Source organism: Phaseolus vulgaris, chromosome 4 (genome assembly GCF_051622355.1).
Source record: "Phaseolus vulgaris cultivar YP4 chromosome 4, ASM5162235v1, whole genome shotgun sequence".
NCBI lineage: Eukaryota > Viridiplantae > Streptophyta > Magnoliopsida > Fabales > Fabaceae > Phaseolus > Phaseolus vulgaris.
Window position 1 is genome coordinate 8,548,180 of NC_143501.1, and position 22,856 is coordinate 8,571,035.

Consider the following 22,856-nt stretch of genomic DNA (forward strand, 5'->3'; position numbering starts at 1 on the left):
ACCAAATGGACTATGGATTACGCAATCCAGAAGTGATTTTAGAACTTTCAATATGCCTTACTTATTACGTAATCTGGTACTCATTTTGTTATATGAATTTCAATTACGCATTACACAATTCGGAAGACATTTGGAACATCAAACATGACTTACGGATTACATAATCCGAAAGTCATTTTGCTGTGAAAATTTTGACTTATGGATTACACAATCCGGAAGTCACTTAAAATGACTTATGGATTATACAATCTGGAAGTCATGTTTAAGTTGTCAATTACAAAATCTTTCGAAAGTGAATGCTATTTTTGTTTTGCAAACTTATGTGAATTATGAAAATTATAATAAAATGAAAATTTATGTTTTATGAATGAAGGTGTAAGTATGGAAGAATTAATGAATTTTGTGCATCAACATGATTGTTTGAAGGGGACTATGGTATCCATTTTACAACAGATGAGGTGAATAAAATTTCATTTCATTCATGTTTATTGCATTATAATTTGAAGAAGTGATTTTGTAATATTGTTATAATAACTCTGTGTAGGTGTTTCCTTTGCGAGAAGACCTACTTAAATGGGTCCGTAGGGTTGGTTATGGACTTAGTTTTGTTATTGTCATTATTAGGTCTGACATAGCAAATGGTAAGCAAGGGAGAAAGACATATGTCTTGATAGGTTGTGAAAGGGGGGTAGTTACAAAAAGTACAAGGATGGTTTGGAGGTTAGTGTAACTGTTACTCGAAAATGTCAATGTCCCTTTAAATTGCGAGGTAAATATGTCGGAAAAGGTCAAGGTTGGGTACTTAAGGTAATATGTGGTACTCATAATCATGATTTGTATAATACATTAGTTGATCATCCATATGCAGGTAGATTAAAAACGAGTGAACATTCAATGCTTATTGATATGACTAAAAGCAGTGTAAAATGTTGGTAGATTTTGTCGAGGCTTGGAAATTTGTGATGGATTCATGGAAGACTATCATTGACTGTACAGAGATTGCTAAATTTGATGAGTTTGTGAAAAAATTTGAAACTATTTGTTCACCGTGACCATTACTTTTTGAATATGTGAAGAACACCTGAATTATTCCGCACAAAGAAAAGTTTGTCAGTGGTAAGTGCATATTCATAAGACTCATGTGCATTGATTAATTGAACTTGTATGCAATCTAATTTTTTTGTTGAATTTTGCAGGCTAGTGTTGAAAAATGGATGACAATACCAGATATGAGATACTTAATAGCAAGCAGATACAATATTATCTTAGAGTATTTGTCATTGAAACAAAATATTACTATTTTTCCATTGCGTACTGCACCCGCTACCGATGCTAGTCTACACTGATTACTATGTATTGGTCATGTGTATGATTCACACTTTGTGCGCGTAAGGTTATTACTCAACACATTATTTATATTCTTTGTTTGCTAATTTCCATTTGTGATGCACGTAAAATTGTTTGATGATTGTCCCATACCTACCGCTGACATTTTATGGTGTACACATTGTTACCCAGGGACAAGGTTATGGTCATCATATTACAGTGCTCGGATGCAATCTTTTACCCAATTAATCAATATTAGCCCGACATATGTGAACCTTGGAGACGATTGATGTAAACATAATTTATTATGTGGGTTTCTGATGCAAAATTTATTACTTAAGTTTTGATTCAAAATTTATTACTTCAATTCCGATTCATAATTTATTCGCATTTATCAGATAAAAATAAAATAACAAACATTATACCATAAATTAATTAAACCATATTGTACACATACAAAGTTACTATTATTACAATCATGTAATAAAAAAATATATCAACGACGTCCACGAACATTACGTGATCGTCTCGTGTAGACTACCCCGTCATCTGTCACGCTCATACTCTCATATGCGCCAATGCCTTTAGTGACCTAACAACAATCTATCATGCACTGGAGGATACTGACAATGTGCCTAAATATACCCTGCACCAATTTCAAAATAAATTAAACTTGTCAAATATATTGTTTAATCACATAAAAATAAAAAAACTTACCGCCTATGCACGCTCATCTTGAGACGAATGACCTGCTTGCTCAGCATTTGGACTACAAAGGCAACGACGTGGTACAACACTGGGTCAATCTCCAAGTTCACCTCTGCGAATGGATGTCGTTGGTCTTTTGCGATCATGATCTGAGATCCACCACCTCTAATTTTAGCCATATATATCCACAACACAATTTGAATTTCAATTATTTACAAATAATAAATATTATAATCATAAATTTTGTACATAATATAAAATTTAAATAAGTTTTTGCCAAGTGGGTTGGAAACTAAATACATAACAAAAACGTAAAAACACAAAAATCACAACTTTGTAAGAACACTACCGAATTACATAATCTGAAACACTAAGTACACAATTTACATACCAAAATCTGTAATTCGGAACATGTTAGCCTAAACCAGATTAGGTAATTCAGAATTACTTAATACCTAAACCGAATTACGTAATCTGGAATTACTTAAATAACTTAAACCAGATTACATAATCCAGTATTACTTTACATTTTCAACTGTACCGGATTACATAATCCGGTGCCTATTAAATGCAGGTTTCAAACGGATTACACATTGAGTACCAGATTACACAGCAGCACAAACACAAGTTTCAAAAGCAATGCAAAATAAGTAAAATTAAATTTACTAACCTGTGAAGAGGGCACTTGTGGATGTGTGAGTGACAGAGAATGTGGGGTTTAGAGAAATTTGAGAGATGAAGAAAAAGAAAAACCTTGAAATGGGAGGGGGTGGTACAACGCCGCTGGAAGGGAAATGGAAGAAGAGGCACGATGAAGGTGAAAGTGAAGTTTAAGTTAAATGTTAAAAGTATATTAAAATATTATTTTAATTTTTTAATATTTTTATTGAAGGGTATATTAGTAAATGTGCTTTTAGTATGGGGTGGGAGAAGAAGTCATGGAGGCGCAGGAAGAAGCTGTCGGAAGTAGTTTAGTAAGCCCAAAATAGAAAAAGAGGATTACAGCAAGGCAATTGCTTCATGCACCTGATCAATTGTGACTGGCACCCGACGAACTATTTAAAATCTCATCATGCCCTTGTCTTCTTTATTTTGAAAAAAATGGAGTAGGGTGCAGAAGAAACTTGGTTTTCCTCTTTGGTGGTGGTTTGAGTCGCAAAGGAGGTTGTTTTAGTGTGGTGGTGGACGGGCCATTTGCACTTTAAGGTCCGTCGGTTGATATTGTTGTGAGGTAAGAAGATATTTAAGCTATTTTTTTGCATTTTGTTCGAGCTGGAATGGTCACGAATATTGATATCTGGAAGTCTGATTTTAATCTTACGGATGTAAGCATCCGAAAGCCACTATTAAATACGTAGTAGAGAAATACGTTATGGATATGATTATCCAGAAGTGGATTTTGCATTCTGGATATACATATCCAGAATAGTTAAGTGTGTTCTGGATTTAGACATCCATAAGTATAGTTTTTGACTTATGGATTTCTAAATCCAGAAACCAAGTATTTTTTTTAATTTCATTAAGGGTATTTTGATATTTTTGCAAATCATGATTGGGTGTCAATTCAAATGTGTTGAACCCGATTAGGTGCAGGGAGAATCAACCTTACATCAATTTACACAAAAATAAGATTCAAAATCAACAGGACCAAGGAAATTTTGTGAACACTGCTTCTTCCTACACCTTCAGTGTGACATCCATAATTTTTTATATATCCAAAATGTTTCGAAATAATTTATATTTTGAATTATACGTTTTTGTATACAAAAATATCTTTTAAAATAATTTATATTTTGAATTAAATAATTTTAAAAAATTCTCTAAATTTATAATTAATTTTTGAATTATGTAATTTAAAAGAATTATTTAGACTCCAAATTACATAATCCAATTTTTTTTTTTAAATATAAAATTAATTTCTATAATTCATAAACTACTCTCAAATCAGGAACAAAAACTTCCGGTATATAATTTAAAATATCATTTTATATAATTTGAAATATCATTTTTTTAAATATATTCTGGATTACTTAATTTAGCTATTTCCAAATCTTATACTAACTTTTAGATTATCTAACCCAAAATATTTTTTTAAAAATAGTTTCCAAATTTATAAATGTAAAAAACACTTTCGAATCCGAAAATATAACATAATAAGGATATGAAGAAGATATAACATAATAAGGATATGAAGAAGTGACATAATAAGGGTATTTACACACAAGAAAACATGGATGTGTAGGAAAAAACAGTCTTTTGTTAAACACCAACTTTTTAAATGACATCTCAAGCATGGCTGCTTCTTCTTGCACCCCATGTATTTTTCAAGCATCCCATAAATTTCAAAAATTCCATACTAGCCCTTTAGTAAAAAATCATTAGAGGTTTCGTGGTTTAATTGTGTTCCAAATAGGATAATCTAGTGCATCTACAGAATGCTTAAAAAATTAGCAATTCTATTTTGAATTAAATAATTCAAAACTCATTCCCGAATTCAGATTATCATTTCAATCTATCTATCCCGCAATACATATAAATTATACAAATTATGTAAGCCAAAATCCGAATTTGAAAGTGAATTTGGAATTACTGGATGCTTATTAATCCAAAAAGATACCGGATTCTTATGAAGTGAAAATATTGAGGGATTGATTCCGATTTACATAATTCGAAATCTTGTGTCTAGTATGGAATGAATTCCGGATTATCCAAACCGGAATGTTCTTTTGATTTATTAAATGGCTTACGGATCATGCAGAGGCTGTAGAGGTTGCTTACCTACATTGAGTCCATGAAAAGCAAGTATGGAACAGAGCCTGGTGGAGCACCATGCGGCTTTCGGCAGAAGTATGTAGCAATTAGCATGCTTGATGGTAGGAACATAATCATTGAGTTTAAGATTCCTACTCTTTACAAGGATGATGAAAAGTTGAAGACCTTGAATGAGATGAAAGATGGGGGATATGTTCCTGATACAAGAACAAAACCTTTGTGAAAAAGAACCACACATTGAAAATTTAACAAGAACAACCACAAATGGCTGCGGGGTGAGAGAAGAGAGCAGAAAGAGAAAGGTAAAAACTATTTAGGGTTTTTTATTTTTTACTGAAGAACAAAACAGTAGTTTTCAATTTATTATGAAGGTGCCTGAAGAACACATGGCTTAATTCAACAAATTGAAACCCACATCAGAAATATAAGTACTTGACAAAATATGGCGGCATCAAAAGATGAAGACGTGAGAAAAATGACCAACAAAAGAGTTCAATCAAAGGAAAAAAATACTCCAGAATCCAACTGATAAGAATCTTTTACTTCAACGTGAGGTATCTGTAATGCATTGGAACGACAAGTTCTACAAACAGGAAGAGAATCAAAGTGACCGCACTTAAGTGGATGGTGTATTTTCTATATAATACACATAATTATACATTATAAACTAACTTACCTTACAATTCATTTCAGTTACCTCTTAATTTGATGACAATCAAAAACCAAGTCCGTTATCACAAGTACTGGCCAACTTTGTCTCGTACTTCAGATGCAGAATTTGTATGAAAAAACATACATGTTTAAACTTGTATGACAGACAACATGCAAATGCATGCAAGCTCTGGAAGAATGCAACCCATTCAAAAAGAAAGTCAAGAAATCAATAATGCATCTGCAAACATTTCACTTATAACTGAAGCAAATTTTAAAACGACGCTGGTAAACCCCATCTATCCATATACAGAGATATAGGTTGTTTCAAAATCAGTTGAGTAATAGGTCCTTTTGGGGCAGGGAGGGGTGAGGAGTAGGGGAGTAAGAAAAAGCGCAATTTAATCAACAGTGATGAAGTTAAATGGGCCAGGAAGAAGTTAAATTGCAATTATAGTAGTATAGATAATGCAGAGGCAGATTTAGGAAATTCATTATGATGCAGAGTGCTGAACCTCAAATTCGCAAATTGCTGCCCTTTAAGATTCACTCTCAAGCGATAACACCTAACCAAAAGCTCACTCATGTTTCTATGGCCCTCTTCAAGCTCTAGAAAGGATAGGATAGGTCAGGTGGCCTGTAGTAAGCTGGCTTTACCAACCCATCCAGTTTTCATGTGTCGCTCCTAAAGAAGATTGTCAACAAACCAGTCTGTTCAAACTCTACCCTAGCCTTTGCACTCCAGGTTCAACCAGTATACATGTTGGATAACAGAGAGGTGTACCATCAAGTGACTTAGAAGTGCTGATCTGGGTAATATCTCCTTCCTTGTGAAGAAAGGCTGTGAGCAAGAATCGAATCTTCGGTGGGAGGGGGTATTGTTTGAAATAAGGGACCTATCTAAAATGTATTCCAGAAAAAATACAGAATAACAGACCCAACTGACTCACGCCAATTAGTTTGGCACTTACACGGGTAAGTGGTTAGAGTTAAATTGGTATAAATAGCAGTGAAGATACTGCACAGAAGTATTTTGAAATTCATTACAGTGGAGATTTAATCCTATTAGTTTCGCTTTCATCCTCTCTCTACATGTACTGTTGTGCAATTTTTTTTCTCGTTCTGTGGATGTCAGCTGCCTCAAAAGGTATTAAAGCTCCAGTCTTGGAGCTGTGAAAATCAAAGATCTAAGGAATGACAAGGACCAAATATTAATAGCATGTGATGATGAGGCAGTGCGGTGTTATCGAAAAATGGTCATGGCAGCACATATGGCATAAAGTGGTTGCCAATCAGGGTTTCCTGTGCCAGCCAATTGTGGCCACTTTTGGATGTCGCAGAATGGCATCATGGAACAGCCACGGCACAAATCACACCCCAGCCCTGCACCTGGTTTCGAAGAACAAGCAAGGTTAGCACAAGCCAAATAGGTTGGTTTTTGGATATAGGGTAGGGTCATACAACCAGACCCAAACACAACCCAAACTATAAAGCCTGAGTTACCTCCCAGCCACAACCCAAAACACAGTTGTTCTATTTCACCAACCTTAGAGCGCCACCACCTTCGACCCACTGCAGTGCCACTGTCTGCCCCTTCCTGACACAGTCCCACTGATCCAAACTGCAAGGTCCCTTTATTTTTCTGTTTCCTCTTTTGTTTGCACCACCCCCTCCCTCTTTTATTTACTTTTCAACTCAATACTTATGTTTAGTCACTATTTTAAGCCTTGAACTTGAACTTACTGGTATTTTGCTTTGATTATTTTGTTATTTAAATTTCTAGACATTGTGTGGTAGTGATAAGAAAAATGGTGGAAGTAGTGAATGTTATCATGACAATAAAGATGATAGTGACAATAGACAAAAGTGTGTGACATGGTGGTGGTGGTGGTAGTTGTCATGACAACTGTTGTATTTGCGACGATAGAGATGACAAATATGATAATGACAATAACATTGGTAGAGAAAATGTATATGGGGTGATGTGATGATGACAACAATGGTAGGAGTGGTGACGACAACAGTGGTAGGAGAGGTGGTGATGACAACAATGGTAAGAGAGGTGGTGGCGACCCCAATGGTGGGTTGGGGTGGTTGCAAAACACTGTAGAAGAATGGCAGTGATAGTTATTTTAATGGAAGTGGGGTGGTGAGAGAACACGAGGAAGGTCAATTTTCTATCCTAATATCTTCTAAACCAGCCCCCCCTTCAGGATAAGAATTACATTGCACTAACAGGATAAAAACATATCCTATCGTTGCAACAACCAATTAATTAGAGCAGGATATGTTGTCCTATCCTATCCTATCATATCTTACAACCAAATGAGCCCCAAAAGGAGGGGAAATAGAGAACCTACAGAGAAGATACTACAATCTTTGTGTTAGAATTAAAATTCTAATCTCACAGATTGCAAGAAATGGCAGCTATTCTTTGGCTGTCTGGCGGAATTGGCTTGAAAATCATGCTTCAATTGGTTGAACATAAATGGAACTTCATTTCAGCAACCACAAGTTGCCTTGAGGACAATGTGAAACTTTTGGCTTTAGAGGGGAATATAGATAACCCCATTAGTAGTAAGTTAACTATGACAGAGTTGGGTGACTAATATAGTACAAAAAAAAGAGAAATGTTGCCTATAAATATTGTGGGGAGATAAAGAGGAAAATTAACTTGTCATTTGAGAAAGGATCAGATTCTGTGAGCGGGGAAAATCCTAATCTGTCATAAATCTATGGAAATCATTCATTTTGTATCTTCTAAACCCAACTGGGATTCTGATGCATTTTTATCATCACTTTTCCACTGGGAGAAGGAAGGGAAAAAGGCAGAAAAAGTCATAGATGAGGAGATCTAATGGTTGCTCATATCTAAAATATAACTGAACAAAATTAGGTAAGCAGGATACTTTTCAACGAAAGTCAATAAGTCAATTATTGGTCTCTAAGCAATTTTTTCAAGGTATACTGACCAAAAACACTTAGCACATTAATCAAATTTCATTTCAGTAATCTTGGGTGAAAAAAGAATAAAAAAACATACAGGTGAAAATTAAAAAATTAAAAATAGATGAAAAAAAACATTACAGATGAACCATATAACAAAACACTACAAAGTAAATCTTGAATACCAAGTTGAAGCTCAACGCCTCATACAAACATAAATTTCAAAACATACTTGGTTCTTTAACTTGGATTTCTCATAATACATATATAAACTAAAACTCATTGTACTAAAATAGTTCTTCAAGGAATTTTTGAACTAAAAGTGAAATACTACAGTATTTTATAATGGAAATAAGTACGCTGTGAAAACAGAACTTCATTTGGTAATTAAAATATTCTGATCTTTGAAGTAATATTTCATTATAAAGACGCCAATTGCATTTGCATCAGCTCCCTAAACTTCAGAAGAATCACCAGGCCAGTAATAAAAGATTGATGCTAAAGTAGAATCTGCAAAATGAATAAAAAAGCATGAAAAATAATTTCAAAGTGGGAAAAAAATGAAAGGTCACCCCAAAAAATTATTTTTTTGCAAAATTGATTGGAGCTATAAAAAAGTTGAAAATCAAGCAACAAAAATTATTTGACATTTGAACAAAAAGTTATTAAATTGCAAGACAATTTGTGAATTTCAAGTAATTTTAAATACTGAAATATAAATTGTATCATACTGAATCTTAAGCTTTATAAACACAATGAAAATAGCTTGAAATACATTATACAGACGATGTACAATGATCAATATACTAACTTTTAGGTAGAAAACAATAATTATAAATCTTACAAAAGAAAATCATAACCTATGATGAGTGCTTGAAACACCTATTTCAAAAAACTGAAATGGGTTAGCCAAATATAGGCCATACAATGAGTCAGTAACAGTGTGGAACTCATTTCAAAAGAACAAAAATTGAACATTGAAATAATTAAATTGAGTGCATTTAGTAGTGCCTCTTTGGTACCTTTCTCATTTAACAAATTATGTTTATCTAACTTTCCAATTTCTTTAATAAGATATGGTGAAGGAAAAGTAAAAAGATAGAACAATGAGCCAAATTGTATGATTACTACCGGTGATAATGAATTACATTGATTCATCCAAGATTCAAGTAATTTTTTATTCGTCATATGATTCTAACTGTTGGCTAGCCAAATCAAAATAGTGGGATTGAAAGCAAGGATCATCAAGCACTTATATCGTAAATGGTTTGTTTTAGTAAAACAACCGATTTGGAATTCACAGGAATTTTAGAAAATCAATTTGGTCCTCGAAAAATTGGTGACATAACACTTTAACATAAATTAGATGTGGACCAGAACTTGCCTAAGTTAACATTCCATTACACTAAAAAGATGTCAAATTTCACACCTCTACTTGTGTTTAGTGAGATGGTGGAAGTGCATCCAGTACAACTAAAAAGAAGCGAGATTTTCTTGCACAGGTGTGACACATGTACATCAGCTGCCCCACTGGCCTAGGTCTACAACCACAAAGCGAACTAGATCATTCCTAGAATGTCTCCCACTTTGGTCCATTATGCTTCATACAACTATAACCTTAGCCTGGTTTGTGTGCCTAACAATTAGCATGTTTTTCTATGCAATAGTAAATCAAACCCAATAACAACTCAACAATGGAGGGGAGAAAAGATGAGAAAGCGTCAAAGAAGTAACTGAGAATATGAAAAGGATAAGACGTTTTTTATGCCGGTGTCAAATCCACCATAATGATTCAAACGCATGAGACTCTCGATCCTAGTTGTTTGACATTATTATATTGTCCTCTCTATATCCAGTGAGAGCAACTATGCATAGACAGCAAACATCATGTTCCTTTAAACATGCACATCTTAAATAGGGTATAGGATCAACAGCAATATGTTTTTGTCCTTTCTTACACTGCACAGACTCAGAAAGCCAACACAAAGAAAGTCATACTACTTTTCAAACTTAAACTCTAAACACACTGTAAGTTATAAGAATGGTATCAACTCAAACAATGGTCCTCACCATGCACTAACAAAATAAATTTTAAATTACAGAAATTCGAATCCACATTCCAGCAACCTCTTACCATAATATCACCATCATATTCGCAGATTTCTATCATATTATCCAAACTTGAACAGTTAAACCACAAGAAATCAAAATGTAAGAGAATTTCTTTCAAATGCAAGAGAAAAATACCGAGGTTCATGTCCAATTTAACAATTAACACCCCAAAAAATTGTCACTAAAATCTCCAAGATGAGATCAGAAAATTATAGCCCAAAAACCCTTATAACAACTTTCTGTAAGCGAGCTAAACAGTGCTAAGGACAGAAAAAAAAAAGCCAATGCAAAAAAAAATTATCAAGGAATGCATCATACCTGAAGCAGAAATAGTACCCCACACATCAGTCAATAAAATTAACATACTTACACTGACTTCACAAATCTTCGATATCTATTTCCTTTTGTAATTGAGCATAATAGTAAAGTAACCAAGCAAAAGCATAATAATAATAACAGCAAGAATGACAATAGTAATAAAATAACAACAATAATCTAATTCCTTTTTGTTGACATCATTTTAACCTCCATCAGTCTATAAATCCATAAGAAACGAGAGGTTTGTATTAATGGTTAGAATATACAGTATTACCTACATAACTTGAGGGGGTATGTATAGGGGTTAGAATGGGAGGTGGAAGGTGAATATAAAAATATCGTTAAACTTGAGTGCAGTTCTTATAACGATTATGGCGATAATTATGATCAAAGAATAAAGCACACCTAGTGGCCCGTGTAAGGCACAACGCCACCATACTGTCCCACACCATGATACTGCTGCACTCTTCCAGATCCACTTATCCCCACCTGCTGCTGGCTTGCATATGAACTTGGCAGCCCTACTTGATTCCCATACCCCCCAACAACAACACCCCCATGATTCACACTCCCTTGTCCAACATAACTGCTAGTGTTCGTCCCCGGTGACCCAATCCCCAACAACCCACTCAATTGCAACCCGGCACCCCGAGATGCCAGCAATGCCGTCAGTGCCTGCCCAACTGCCGGATTAACTGACTGCACTGCCGTCCCTGCTACATCTCCTCCTGCCGCTGGCCCGGCTGGAGCCATCAAGTGCCCCGTCATTGGCACTGCCCCCACACCAACAAACCCACCACTATGAGAACTACCTTGCACCACCCCTACTCGCTGTTGCTTCGAACCATCAATTGCCTTCTGGCAATGCAAAATATGCCCCTCAAACTTCTTGTGCGGCCCCTCCAACGCCCGCTTTGCACCCTCCACACTCTTATAAACAAACAAACAGAACCCCTTCGGTTTCCCAGTTACCTTATCAAGCCCCAAAGGTCCTTCCTCAATCTCCCCAAACCGCGCAAAAAACGAAAGAAGCCTCTGCGGGTCCAATTCCGCACTCACATTGCTCACGTAGATCTTCCTCTGCGAGAAATCTGAAGCCCCGGGCGCCATCGAAATCGTCGCCGTCGTCGCCTGGACTGGGCCCACGGACGCCAGCTGGCAAGCCGCAGTGCGGTTGCCGATCCTCTTCTGCGGCTGGCGAAGAGCGTTCCGCGCAGCGCGACGGGTCTTGAAAAGGACGAAGCCATAGCCCTTGGACTTTCCGGTGGCCTTGTCCGTAACGGCCTTGCAGTCCTCGATGTCGCCGTAGGAGGAAAAAGCGGCGGTGAGGGTTTCGACGGTGGTGTCCCAGCCGAGGCCATGTACAAAGATCTTGCGGTGCGCGGGATCGGCGTCGGCGGTGCGTCGTATCCGTTCCGCCACGTCGCGGTGCTTGGAGGCGGCCTCCATGAGAAGTTTCGCGATCTCATGCTTGCCGAGGGGTTCTAGAAGGTCCCGGATTGGCTCCTCGTCGTCGCTTGGAGAGGAGCAAGACGTGGAGGGGGCCTTGGAGGTTTCATTGCTCGGTGCTAATTCCTCTTCAATTTCTTCGCTTTCTTCTTCTTCTACTTCTTCTTCTTCTTCTTTTTCTTCTTCGTATAGTTCCTCTTCTTTATACTCTGCTTCAACATTCAATTGGGGCTGTTGTTGTTGTTGCTGTTTGAGAGGGGGCTCTGCGGATTTCGCCGGACGAGGTGGCTGTTTTCGCTTCCTCGCCATTGTCGTCGTCGAATTAGCGTATCCCGAGTGCTGCAACTTCAGGTTAGGGTTTGATGATTTTGGTTACGATCTTCGGAAGTACGAGCTTTTCGGTATTGTGTCATATTTATTTACGTCTGGTTTTTTATACTAGGAAACACTTTTCGAAATAAGATTCTTTTTTTTTTCGAAATAAACCTAAATAAAAAATAATTCTTCAAGTACATTCTCGTGCTACAATTTCTTTCCAAATTTTGTTAATACCTCGTTAATATTTAAAACCGTGTTTAAATTCTTTTTTATTTTATTATAATAATTATTAGTTAATCTACTTCACATAATCAATAAAAATCATATTTATAATTCTAAGGGAGATTATCTTATTTGTCAAGAGTTTTGATTAATAAAACATTTTAACTTTCAAATCTTCCAAATTGCTTACAATTTATATTTTTAAAGATTAAAGGAACACATGTCATACTTTTTTGGCACAAAACAACCAAGGAAAACTTTAGTTTAACAGTTAACTAAGCTGAAGAACATTTCATCTGGATCTACATATTGGATTTTGCATCAGAAAATTAAAATAGTTGTTATGTGAAATTGGTTGAGAGAGTTATTATGAAGTATCTTTTGGTACTATCATTATAATGGCCATAACATCATTTCTTTCATGGTCAGAATTATGTTTTCAGAAAATCGAATTCTCACATTTCTTATTTCAAAAAAAGGGTTTTCAAAATTTGGTTACGGAACCAAATTCTTGGCTTTTTTTGGATAATGAACAGGAGTGAAAAAAAGGTTGTTTGGTGAAAAAAGATTCAAAATATTCTGCACCTCATTAATGAATAACCTTCCATGAAGATTGAGTCTTCCGAGTTGCTTAATACTGAGCTCATTATTTCTATCCATGAAAAACATATCCAGTACTTGAAGATTCTTCAATTCTCCAAAATGCATTGGCATCATTTTCACTCTTGTATCTATAAATTCAGGCAACATAATTTTTTGAGTTTATGCAAATTTGAGGGCAACTCCTCGAGACTTAAATAGTAGTTCAACTTCAGTATTAGCAAGTTATAAAGCAAACCTATTGAATTTGGTAGCTTTTGTATCCTAGTAGACGAAAGGTCCAATGAAAGGAGATGTTTAAGACCGCCTACAGAATTTGGGACATCTTTAAGGGCATAACAACCATGGAGAGATAAGACGCGTAAAAACTTATTTTTGAAGAACAAATCATGTATCGAAATCTTGAAATACCATCCATAGTAAATGTAAGTTCCCCAAATTTCTATAATGGGAAGAAATGAACAAAGTCTTTTAGCATCAGTTAAACTCCCGAAATCATTAAAACATTTGACGTCATTGAATTCAAATGAAAAATAACGGGTTGTTTTCGCTATACATTGACCTTTATCAAATTTCAACCTGAAACAAAAATCTCCATAAACATATTTTGCCAAATCATTTAGAAGGTCATGCATGACGAAACACCTTTTAGTGCTTTGTTCAAAGAAAGACCTCCTTGTTTCAGTGCCTTGTTGAAAGAAAGACCTTGAAAAAAGATCATTAAAGTATTGTTCACCAACTTCTTCAGGATGTCGTTGTAGACACTGTAAAAAAAATTTGGGTCATCCACAACAAAATTAACTCCTCCTTCATAAACTCATAATCTTTGGGGAATAAAGCCCAATAAGCAAAACACCTTTTAAGATGAGAAGGAAGGTGATGATAGCTCAAATATAGAGCAGGGATAATTTCATTGTCTTCTTTTAGTAAGTCCCATATGTCACTTACCAATATGTTTTTCAAGTCTGAAATGGATGACTTTGTGCGTAAAAGACATCCAATTGTTTTCAAAGCTAGAGGTAATCCCACGCACTTCTCAACTATCCTTTTATCAATCTCCTTTAGCTCTTCATTCAATTCAAGATCACCATCTTTCAATGCGTGATTTTCAAAAACATTCCAACATTCATCCTCTCCTAATTGCTTTAGGCAAAGCACTTTAGACCTCATGATAGAAGCAACTTTCTCACCACAAGTTGTGACAAGAATTCTACTTCCTGGAGCCCCATAGGTAAGAGGAGTTCGCACAGCTTCCCATTCTTCTGGTTTTTCGTTCCAAACATCATCCAAAACAAGAAAAAATTTCCTTCCTAACAATTTTTCTTCCAATCTTTTGTAAACCATTTCTAGATTCCTACTATTATCTTTTTCACCGGTGAATGCCTCAATAATTGTTCTTGTCACAGTAAAAACATGAAAATAATCTGAAACACATACCCAAGCTTTGATATCCAATTTTGCATCCTCGATCTTTGGGTCATTGTAGACATGTTGGGCAAGTGTGGTCTTACCCAACCCACCCATGCCCACAATGGAAAGTATAAGTATTGAGGGTTGGTTTCGATTATCGGTTTCCAATTTGAGCCAATTAATGATTATATCTTTTTCAGCATCTCTACCATAAATAACACTTTCAACAACGAAAAAAGTTGATTGTAATTTCTGTGACACTTTACGACCTGATCTAACTCTAGAATAACTACCCTCTTTCAAAGCAAGAACATCCTTTTGCCTTGAAAGATATTCTAGTTTTTCCAAGACTTCTTTCATCCCTGATTCAATTAATTTTCTTGTTAAATGAAATGAAAGTAGAGTTAAAGAGATTGGATACCTTGTAAGTAATTTTTAATTAACTAAGATTTGGTTTATCAGTTTTTCTTTATCTCTTTATTTATCGTTTTTTTATTCAATTTGGTTTAATAGTGATTTATATATCTCTTTATTTATTATTTTTGAAAGGTCTTAAATTATTTTCACTTTTATTTAAAAATAGTCAGATAATTTTTTTAATATTCTTCCATTGACTAACTCTAGAGTGAGACTTAACACTTTTACTGTGGATTGGTGCACTTTGTTGGTTCTACATTTGTTTCATAAGGTTAGTGCAGTTTTCTGCAATTATTTGAATAATGTTGTGGCGTTTTCAATCTTCAACAGTGATTAAAATACTATGCAAACAAGGTTTTTTTTTTTCCTAGTAATTAATTATATAGTTTTTTTTTATTTAAAGATATTTTTACTCATCTTATGTCTATGTTCTTTATGTTCTTTTTTTTTTGTTAATGATCAATTATTTGTTTGTCAATGTAGGTTGTTTGAATTTTTTTATAATATTTATGACGGTGAGATATCTACATGATCTTCTAAGTCAGGTATATGGAATTATTTTGATATACTATGATTTTTTTTTAGAAAAATAGGATATGTTTTTAGTGGTAGAAGAATGGCATTCTCCTGATGGCAATATTAAAAGGCTTTTACTTCATTTATCATTTGACACATGTCTAACAATAATACTTTTATAAAATCTTTAATAAAAAAAATCTATTAGATGTTTAGAATGTTTAATAGTCTCTTAAACATTTTGATGATCTAATATTTTTTTATTATCTAATAGTTCATACACCTTCTGAAATCACAACGAAATAATAAAAATGTACGCATATATAATACTTATAATAGTGAGGATTTATCTCATCAAAGAATAAATAAGCATGGAAAGAGTATAAACCTGTTTATGTTGAATATAACACACAAAAATTTGATTTAGTTTGACTTAAGTCTACATAGTAATTACCTTTTTAACTTTTACTAAGTTATCTTATCTTTTACAAATTAGAATATACTTAGATTCCAACTAAAAATTCAAATGAAACTAGAGATAATAATTATAAAATTCATTATAAAAAGAGGACATGTGTTACGGTCTTAAACAAAGCACAAGAAGAGAGAAATAAAAAGAGAGAGAAAGACTTATTCAAGAGGTTAAATGTGTTTTAACTCTCTATTTTAAATTTTCTTTTCTATGAGGTGTCTCTAACCTCATTCTCTTATGCTCTATTTGCATATGAGTAAACACTGTTCACTCGGATAGAAAAACACAAATTTTTTGTGTTTGTTTCCAATGAATTAAACAATTCGGAAAACATCCGTTGTGCCAAGAGAAAAAAGAAAATGAAACATTACATCATATCATTGAAAAGTCAAAACTGCCCTTAATTATTATTTTTATACCCATGAAAAAACTATGAAATAATTAAAATATATTTAAAATTTAAAATAGAAATATTATATATAAAAAAATAAAAAAAATTATAAATAATAATAATAACTAAAATAATAATAATAAAAATAAATATAAATATAAATTACATACTTAATAATAATTAAAATAAATTTATTAAATAATAATATTAACAATAATAAAAATTAATTTTTATTTTTATTTAATTTAATTTTATGAAAATATTTTTTATATATATTTATAAAATTTTAATTAACTAAATTCTACACAAAAATATCTATTATTTTATTATTTAAATATTTTTTAAGGAAATGGTAAATTTGTAAACTTACATTTTACACATTTTAGAAAAAAAAATCTCCTTACAACCATCATATCACTCACAATCTTCAATAAATTTTCCTCACAAATTCACTTTAATATACCATAATCCAAACAACCTCACTATTTACTCTAAATATCAGAATTATGTATTATTTATTGATTTAATATTAGATTATTTTAATTATATATGTCCCACTTTCCTATTTATTTTTTTTATATATAAACAGTCTGTAAATTATTAAAGATAGCATAGAAGTCTGGATGGATACTCCAAATAATTTAAATATTTTCACTGCAAATAATTATGCTTATTCCCTGTAACGGATTGGAGTATGAACCTTATGAATAATTATGTCACATCTCGAGGAATAGGTTACTCAATTTTTTTTCATAATTTCATTTTCGTCATTAAATGATCAAAGAAACGTGATTTTTTAAAAATAGTATTTATATGAGATCTCTAAATTCTTCAGATGTTTAAAAATAATCAAATAAATATTTATGCCATGTTAAGGAGGCAATTACAAAATCTAACTTGAACAAAGCTGCAAAAGATTGAATAATTTTTAAACTACACAAAAACTGGGGCAAAAGTTTGAACTTCAGTTTTCTTTCAATATGTCTAAGATAATTTTAAATTTGTTTAAATAATTTATATTCTGGAAAATATATTGAAAATTATTTTTCTTTCTTAAGACATCCACTATTATTGTATACTAGAGTTAAAATATAATTTTTGTAGTTTAGGTTTAGTGCAGGACACATTATACACTTACCGAGACTGTATGATTTTTTAATTAGACGCTTACTGATTTCATATTTGAATTATCTTGTTCCATTTTGAGAATTTCTTAAATAACTATTGTATATGAAATTATAGTGTTATGCACTAGACAATCAATATTTTAACCCATCCTTGAATTAAGTTTTCAAAATAAAGATCTGTCATTAATAAATAAAACTCAAAACTTCATTTAATTACAATTTTGAGTGTCTAAGAGGCATTATGCAGAAAATATAATGCGTGAGACGCTCTCTGGAGTAAATAAACCAGTAGACACTCCCTACGGACAATACATAACACAATAGAGGCTCTTTGCAACTTACAAATTGCTAAACGCTTAGGCTAATATAAAGATAGATATTGCATTTAATTAATCACATCTTTCTTTGGTTTGAATTTCTTATATAAATTCTAAATCAAGAAAATCATAAGCTGTTATTTTGGGTATTAGACGCTTAAACATTCTCTTTCAATCAATATTTAACCTTGAAAATAGCATGTATGGAATCTTTAGACATATTCACACAGTGTTCAAGAAGCCTTTCCAAAACCCAATTTGGACATAGACTATAAAAAGAGAAAAAAATTGAAGTTATGAATTGAAATAGGAAAGCATCTAATGAGGTTGCTCATGGAACTGTATGATGATAATGTTCATAGAGCGTCCAATGAAAAAAACGAACGACATAATAGTGATATCAGAGCAATGTTCCATGTGAGACCTGTGGAATACATCAATAATAATATTTTTACATTGATTTGTATCATTTCAGATGACAACTTACATGATGAACACTGAATTGACAGAAGCGGTACAAGCTATCAAGGACATGACCACTGCACTTTTGAACCAAAGGCATGAAGGAACAACTGAATCACAAGATTTAGTGGAATTTAGAGAAACCACCTCCACAATTCTCTAGAGGTTACAACCTAGAGAAGGCTAAATTATGGATCGATGAGATGGAGAAAATATTTAGAATTATGAATTGTTCTAACAAACATGTGATAAATTATGCTATATTTATGCAAAAGACACTATGAAGATCGAAGAAGAACTCACCCCAGGTGGGGTGGGGCTGAGATGAGTACCACCTCAGTTTGGTAGGACTGTGATCTCTATTAACTAAATTAAACATCACTACAACATTGGTTGATGGCACTAATGTTAAAGTGGCAAGTAACACCATCAACAACCACAATTTAGAAAATGACTTTGGAAGTTAGCACTTAGAACTAGACTGCATTCACCACATGAGTTTAAATACATGCAAACACTGGTAATGTAACTTAATCACATGTCATTTCAAGTACACCACATGTTGCAATTTATTGTTGTCTTAAACCATTACTGAAAGATAGCACAACCACATTATTACTACTCTCATCTCTCCCTGCAAATCCTTTCCAACATTTTAGCCTGCAGGCCAGTTCATCTGTCTTCCCCCAAGGAGGTGCACATGAATGTGGTAAACTGATTGGCCTGTCAAAAGTAAAATCACAACTCAATATACTGTTGAAGAAATCACTCAAGAATCAAAGAACCAAACAGAAGATGATTTATCAAAGCTCAGGAGTTGGCCTGGAGGACAAAACTTACATCCCTTTGGCCCATCATTTATTACAATCCTGAAGCCGTCATCCAGACCTTCTTGCTTTGCAACCAGCTTCGCGGTGTACAGAAGGCGGCCAAGAATATCAAAGTGCCTTTCCTCTGCCTGCAGAAAAATCAACAAGAACATGAACATGAACAAGCATAATGAAAACCAAAGCTTCAGTCACTAAGTTTGTTTAGTCACAAATGTGTAGTATATAGTTCTTTTTCTTTTGCTCTTGTCTAGAGATATAGTTGCAAGAGTGTAATAAGTTATTCATAACAACGAATGAATAAATAGTACATGATTTCAAACTAATATCTCAACTTTGCAGGAATGGAGACACAATACAAAAATGGTAAATTGATTTACAAAAATTTAGTGATATAACTAACGAGTTATGACTGAATGTAATTGGTGTTAAATTGATGGAAGAGATTTCATGATCTTCCATTTCCATGGATGTAAAAAAAATTAAAACTGTTTGCATAATTTCTTCTTTCCCAAAAAAAAGAATAGAAAAAAAAAACTTCTTTCCATGATTCCAATCTATTATTTTCCAACCATGCTTTTAGGTTCCCTCTAACCATTTAATCAAACTATCTTCTATTTGATCTAAATTTTCTCATTGGAAACTCCACCAATTGTTTAAGGTAACCAAACCACTTTAGACAACCTTCAGGGCACAGTATTTGCAAACATAAGCCATCATTTAGAAAAAGTGACAACAGAAAAATGAACAAACAAATAGGAGTAGGTAGCGTGCAAATTGTCACATTCTCATCATAAAATATTAGGTGCTAACCACCATGAACCTGCTTCAGAGCAAAGCAATTAAAAGTAGAAACACACTAAACTTTATCTAGTTAAAGAACACCACACAGATTCAGTATTTTGAAAGAATAATTACAAAATAACCATAGCTATAATTACTTGTTAGCTAAATTTTGGTACATCCATAGTTCCACATGGAAAGGTTAATATCAAGTACATGTAGTGATCACATAACAAAAAGAAGATGCCAACACTAACACTTTATAGTTCAAAATTGTATCATTGTTACCACAGGGCGAGCGTTCTGAAGGAATATATAATTTATCATTTGCTTGAAATACTAGTAAATAATGGGAGAAGTTACATTTTTACTTTCTAAAGTGAGTTTAAAGAGGAAAATAGTTTATGTTCTTTTTAAAGTAAATAACTATAGCAAGCATGATCATACATGGGTGCAATTGATTTTCCAAAAGTTTGAGACACCAAAATATGCCTATATACACAGAAAGTAACACTAATAAGTACCTTGGATAGACCACTTAACCCATCTTTGACTTTAGGAATGATAAGAATATGTGTAGGAGCTTGAGGAGTTATGTCCCTGAAGGCAAGCACCTGTCAAAAAGGGGGAAAATAATAGGATCATTAATAGTTATTATAAACAAATACACCAGAAGTCTGGGCAAGCAAAATTTCACTGTTACCTAGCTTAGAGTAACTACTATGTGTTTCTCTTTTAACCAACCTTTATAGCATAAAGCACAGAGGTTATGAGCAAAATCTGGCCATGCTCTCTTAACAATAAGGACATAAATGGCCAAAGGAAGAGAGAAAAAAGTTAACAAATAAACATTTCACTGGTGCCCACACAATGACCGTCAGAAACAATATTCTGATCATGAGATTGAATCTTTTTAAAGGGAGAAGAAATTAAGGAGGGCAAAATGCAGATAGGGAAAAAAATCAAACAGAACCTATTACAAAGTGAATTATGTTAGAAATTAAAGTTATTCTGAACGGTAAAAAACATGCAAAGATCCTTTAATTTCCCAACATTTAAGGCTTAAATTTAATGGTCAACAGTTTCTAATGCAGAAATCTAAAATAAAATGGCTCAGGGGCAACCAAGAAAACAATAAAACTGTAGTACAAACAAACACAATTTGGAAAGATTTCCCACAAAGAAATTGAAATATTCATAAAGACATTACTAGATGGCAGGAAATAAAAAGTACTCCAATAAATTTAACCATGTAATCAACAAGCTTTTTTACATTTGAGCTAGAAGCCTAAAGGAGCCCTAATTTAGAATGTACAATCCAGCAGAAATGCTTGCTTCCTGTGAAAGCTTTGAGTTCACAGAGATTACATGTAAGGAATCCTACATTGAGTAGAATAATCTATTTGATGTGCTACTTAAAACCTTGAGACTTTTCTACCTAACTCACTAGTCACTTCAGTTGAATTCTAATATTGTGCTAATGTCCCTAATTATTACTTTATTTATTTAGTAGATTGTACTGTTTTCACCATGAACAGCAGATTTATGAATTTCTTCTCGTACGCTCACCAAGAGACACCAACATAGCGCTCACCAATCATAAATATTAGCATAGAACAAAACACACCAGGCATCATTATATTACCTTATCATCCTCATAAACCACAGTAGAAGGAATCTCCTTATTGATGATCTTGTCAAATCTGCAAACCAGATAATACAACATCAATGATAGGTATTCATAAAATTCTCAAGAAACTGAGATGCCTTCTCAGATCCTTTTCCAACTTCCAGCACAAAGAGGTCAAACCCTCTTGGCTCTTGCAACATGGCCATATAAAAACACTAATCAAATTTCATCAAATTCCAACCAGCGAAACTAAGGAAACAACCAGTTTCAAATGGAAATGGGCCATCCCATCAATCAAGCATACATCTTTACTTCAAAGTAGCACCAATGAGGACATACCTAACACATTTCTTTCCAAAATAAACTGTTGAGAACATAAAAGTGTAATCTTTTTAGGGTTTTTGCAAACTAAATCAAAACATCGAACAGATAGATGGGAAGGAATTATGTGAAACAGAGAGATACCCATGAAAGAGGGAAAATTGAAAAACTGTTAAGACCAAAAAGCAAGTAAGGGGAGAAGGAGTGGTGTAGTAAAGAAGGAAGCTTTAAAACATACATGGTTGGAGCATCAGCATCAGATGGAATGGCAGCAAGAGCAGCTTCCTTCTCTGAAGCCATGGCGCTGGAACTAGTTAAGTGTGATGCCAAGACACTGATTCTGTCCCTTATATTGTTGTTTTTGGCACTCATTCATAGAACAATACTTGGGGAAACCCCAAATCCAATGAGCTTTGGGCTGAATCCAAACGGGTCCTTTTTGGTTTCAAAGAGAAAATCCAAACATGTCTAATTCTTTGTTCTTAGAATGAAAGGTTCTAATGTTATGCCCCTTTGTCTTGTCTATTAGATTTTTTTTAAATATTATATTATAATAACGTTAATTATTAAAATAAATAAATTTTAAAAAATTATTAAAATGGATCAATTATATAAGTTAACACGATTTTATTACGACAAAGTCGTATCAAGATGATACAATTAATATATAAGACTTTAGTAAAAGGAAAATATACTTTGTTAACTTATATGGAGTTATATACAACTCTTGAGTGATGTGTTTAGAAATAAATATATATAAT

General features: G+C 33.6%; 3 protein-coding genes and 1 long non-coding RNA gene across 5 annotated transcripts; all 4 read right to left on the bottom strand.

The window, feature by feature from the left end:
• Positions 1–1,731: 1,731 nt before the first annotated feature.
• Positions 1,732–4,948, bottom strand: LOC150027873 (uncharacterized). Its single transcript, XR_016520358.1, has 3 exons — positions 4,813–4,948; positions 2,044–2,199; positions 1,732–1,972 (listed from the first exon to the last, which is right to left on the bottom strand). It is a non-coding gene; the product is annotated as an uncharacterized LOC150027873 (long non-coding RNA).
• Positions 4,482–12,764, bottom strand: LOC137837110 (UBP1-associated protein 2A). Of its 2 annotated transcripts, none has more exons than XM_068645972.2 (2): positions 11,239–12,764; positions 4,482–5,003 (listed from the first exon to the last, which is right to left on the bottom strand). In XM_068645972.2, the coding sequence occupies exon 1, from the start codon at positions 12,589–12,591 to the stop codon at positions 11,239–11,241; it is 1,353 nt and encodes a 450-aa protein (XP_068502073.2). In that variant the 5' UTR covers positions 12,592–12,764; the 3' UTR covers positions 4,482–5,003. The 2 variants fall into 2 exon arrangements, with proteins under 2 accessions (XP_068502073.2, XP_068502072.2); XM_068645971.2 differs by lacking the exon at positions 4,482–5,003 and adding an exon at positions 8,548–8,913 and having other exon boundaries at positions 11,239–12,705.
• Positions 12,765–14,166: 1,402 nt separating this feature from the next.
• Positions 14,167–15,192, bottom strand: LOC137838231 (putative disease resistance protein RGA3). Its single transcript, XM_068647486.1, has one exon. The coding sequence runs from the start codon at positions 15,190–15,192 to the stop codon at positions 14,167–14,169; it is 1,026 nt and encodes a 341-aa protein (XP_068503587.1).
• A 3,805-nt stretch (positions 15,193–18,997) lies between these two features.
• HIT3 (HIS triad family protein 3) lies at positions 18,998–22,607 on the bottom strand. Its single transcript, XM_068645973.1, has 5 exons — positions 22,334–22,607; positions 21,790–21,847; positions 20,669–20,758; positions 19,375–19,492; positions 18,998–19,257 (listed from the first exon to the last, which is right to left on the bottom strand). Exons 1-5 carry the CDS (start codon positions 22,465–22,467, stop codon positions 19,190–19,192), a joined length of 468 nt encoding a protein of 155 aa, XP_068502074.1. The 5' UTR covers positions 22,468–22,607; the 3' UTR covers positions 18,998–19,189.
• Between the last annotated feature and the right edge of the window lie 249 nt (positions 22,608–22,856).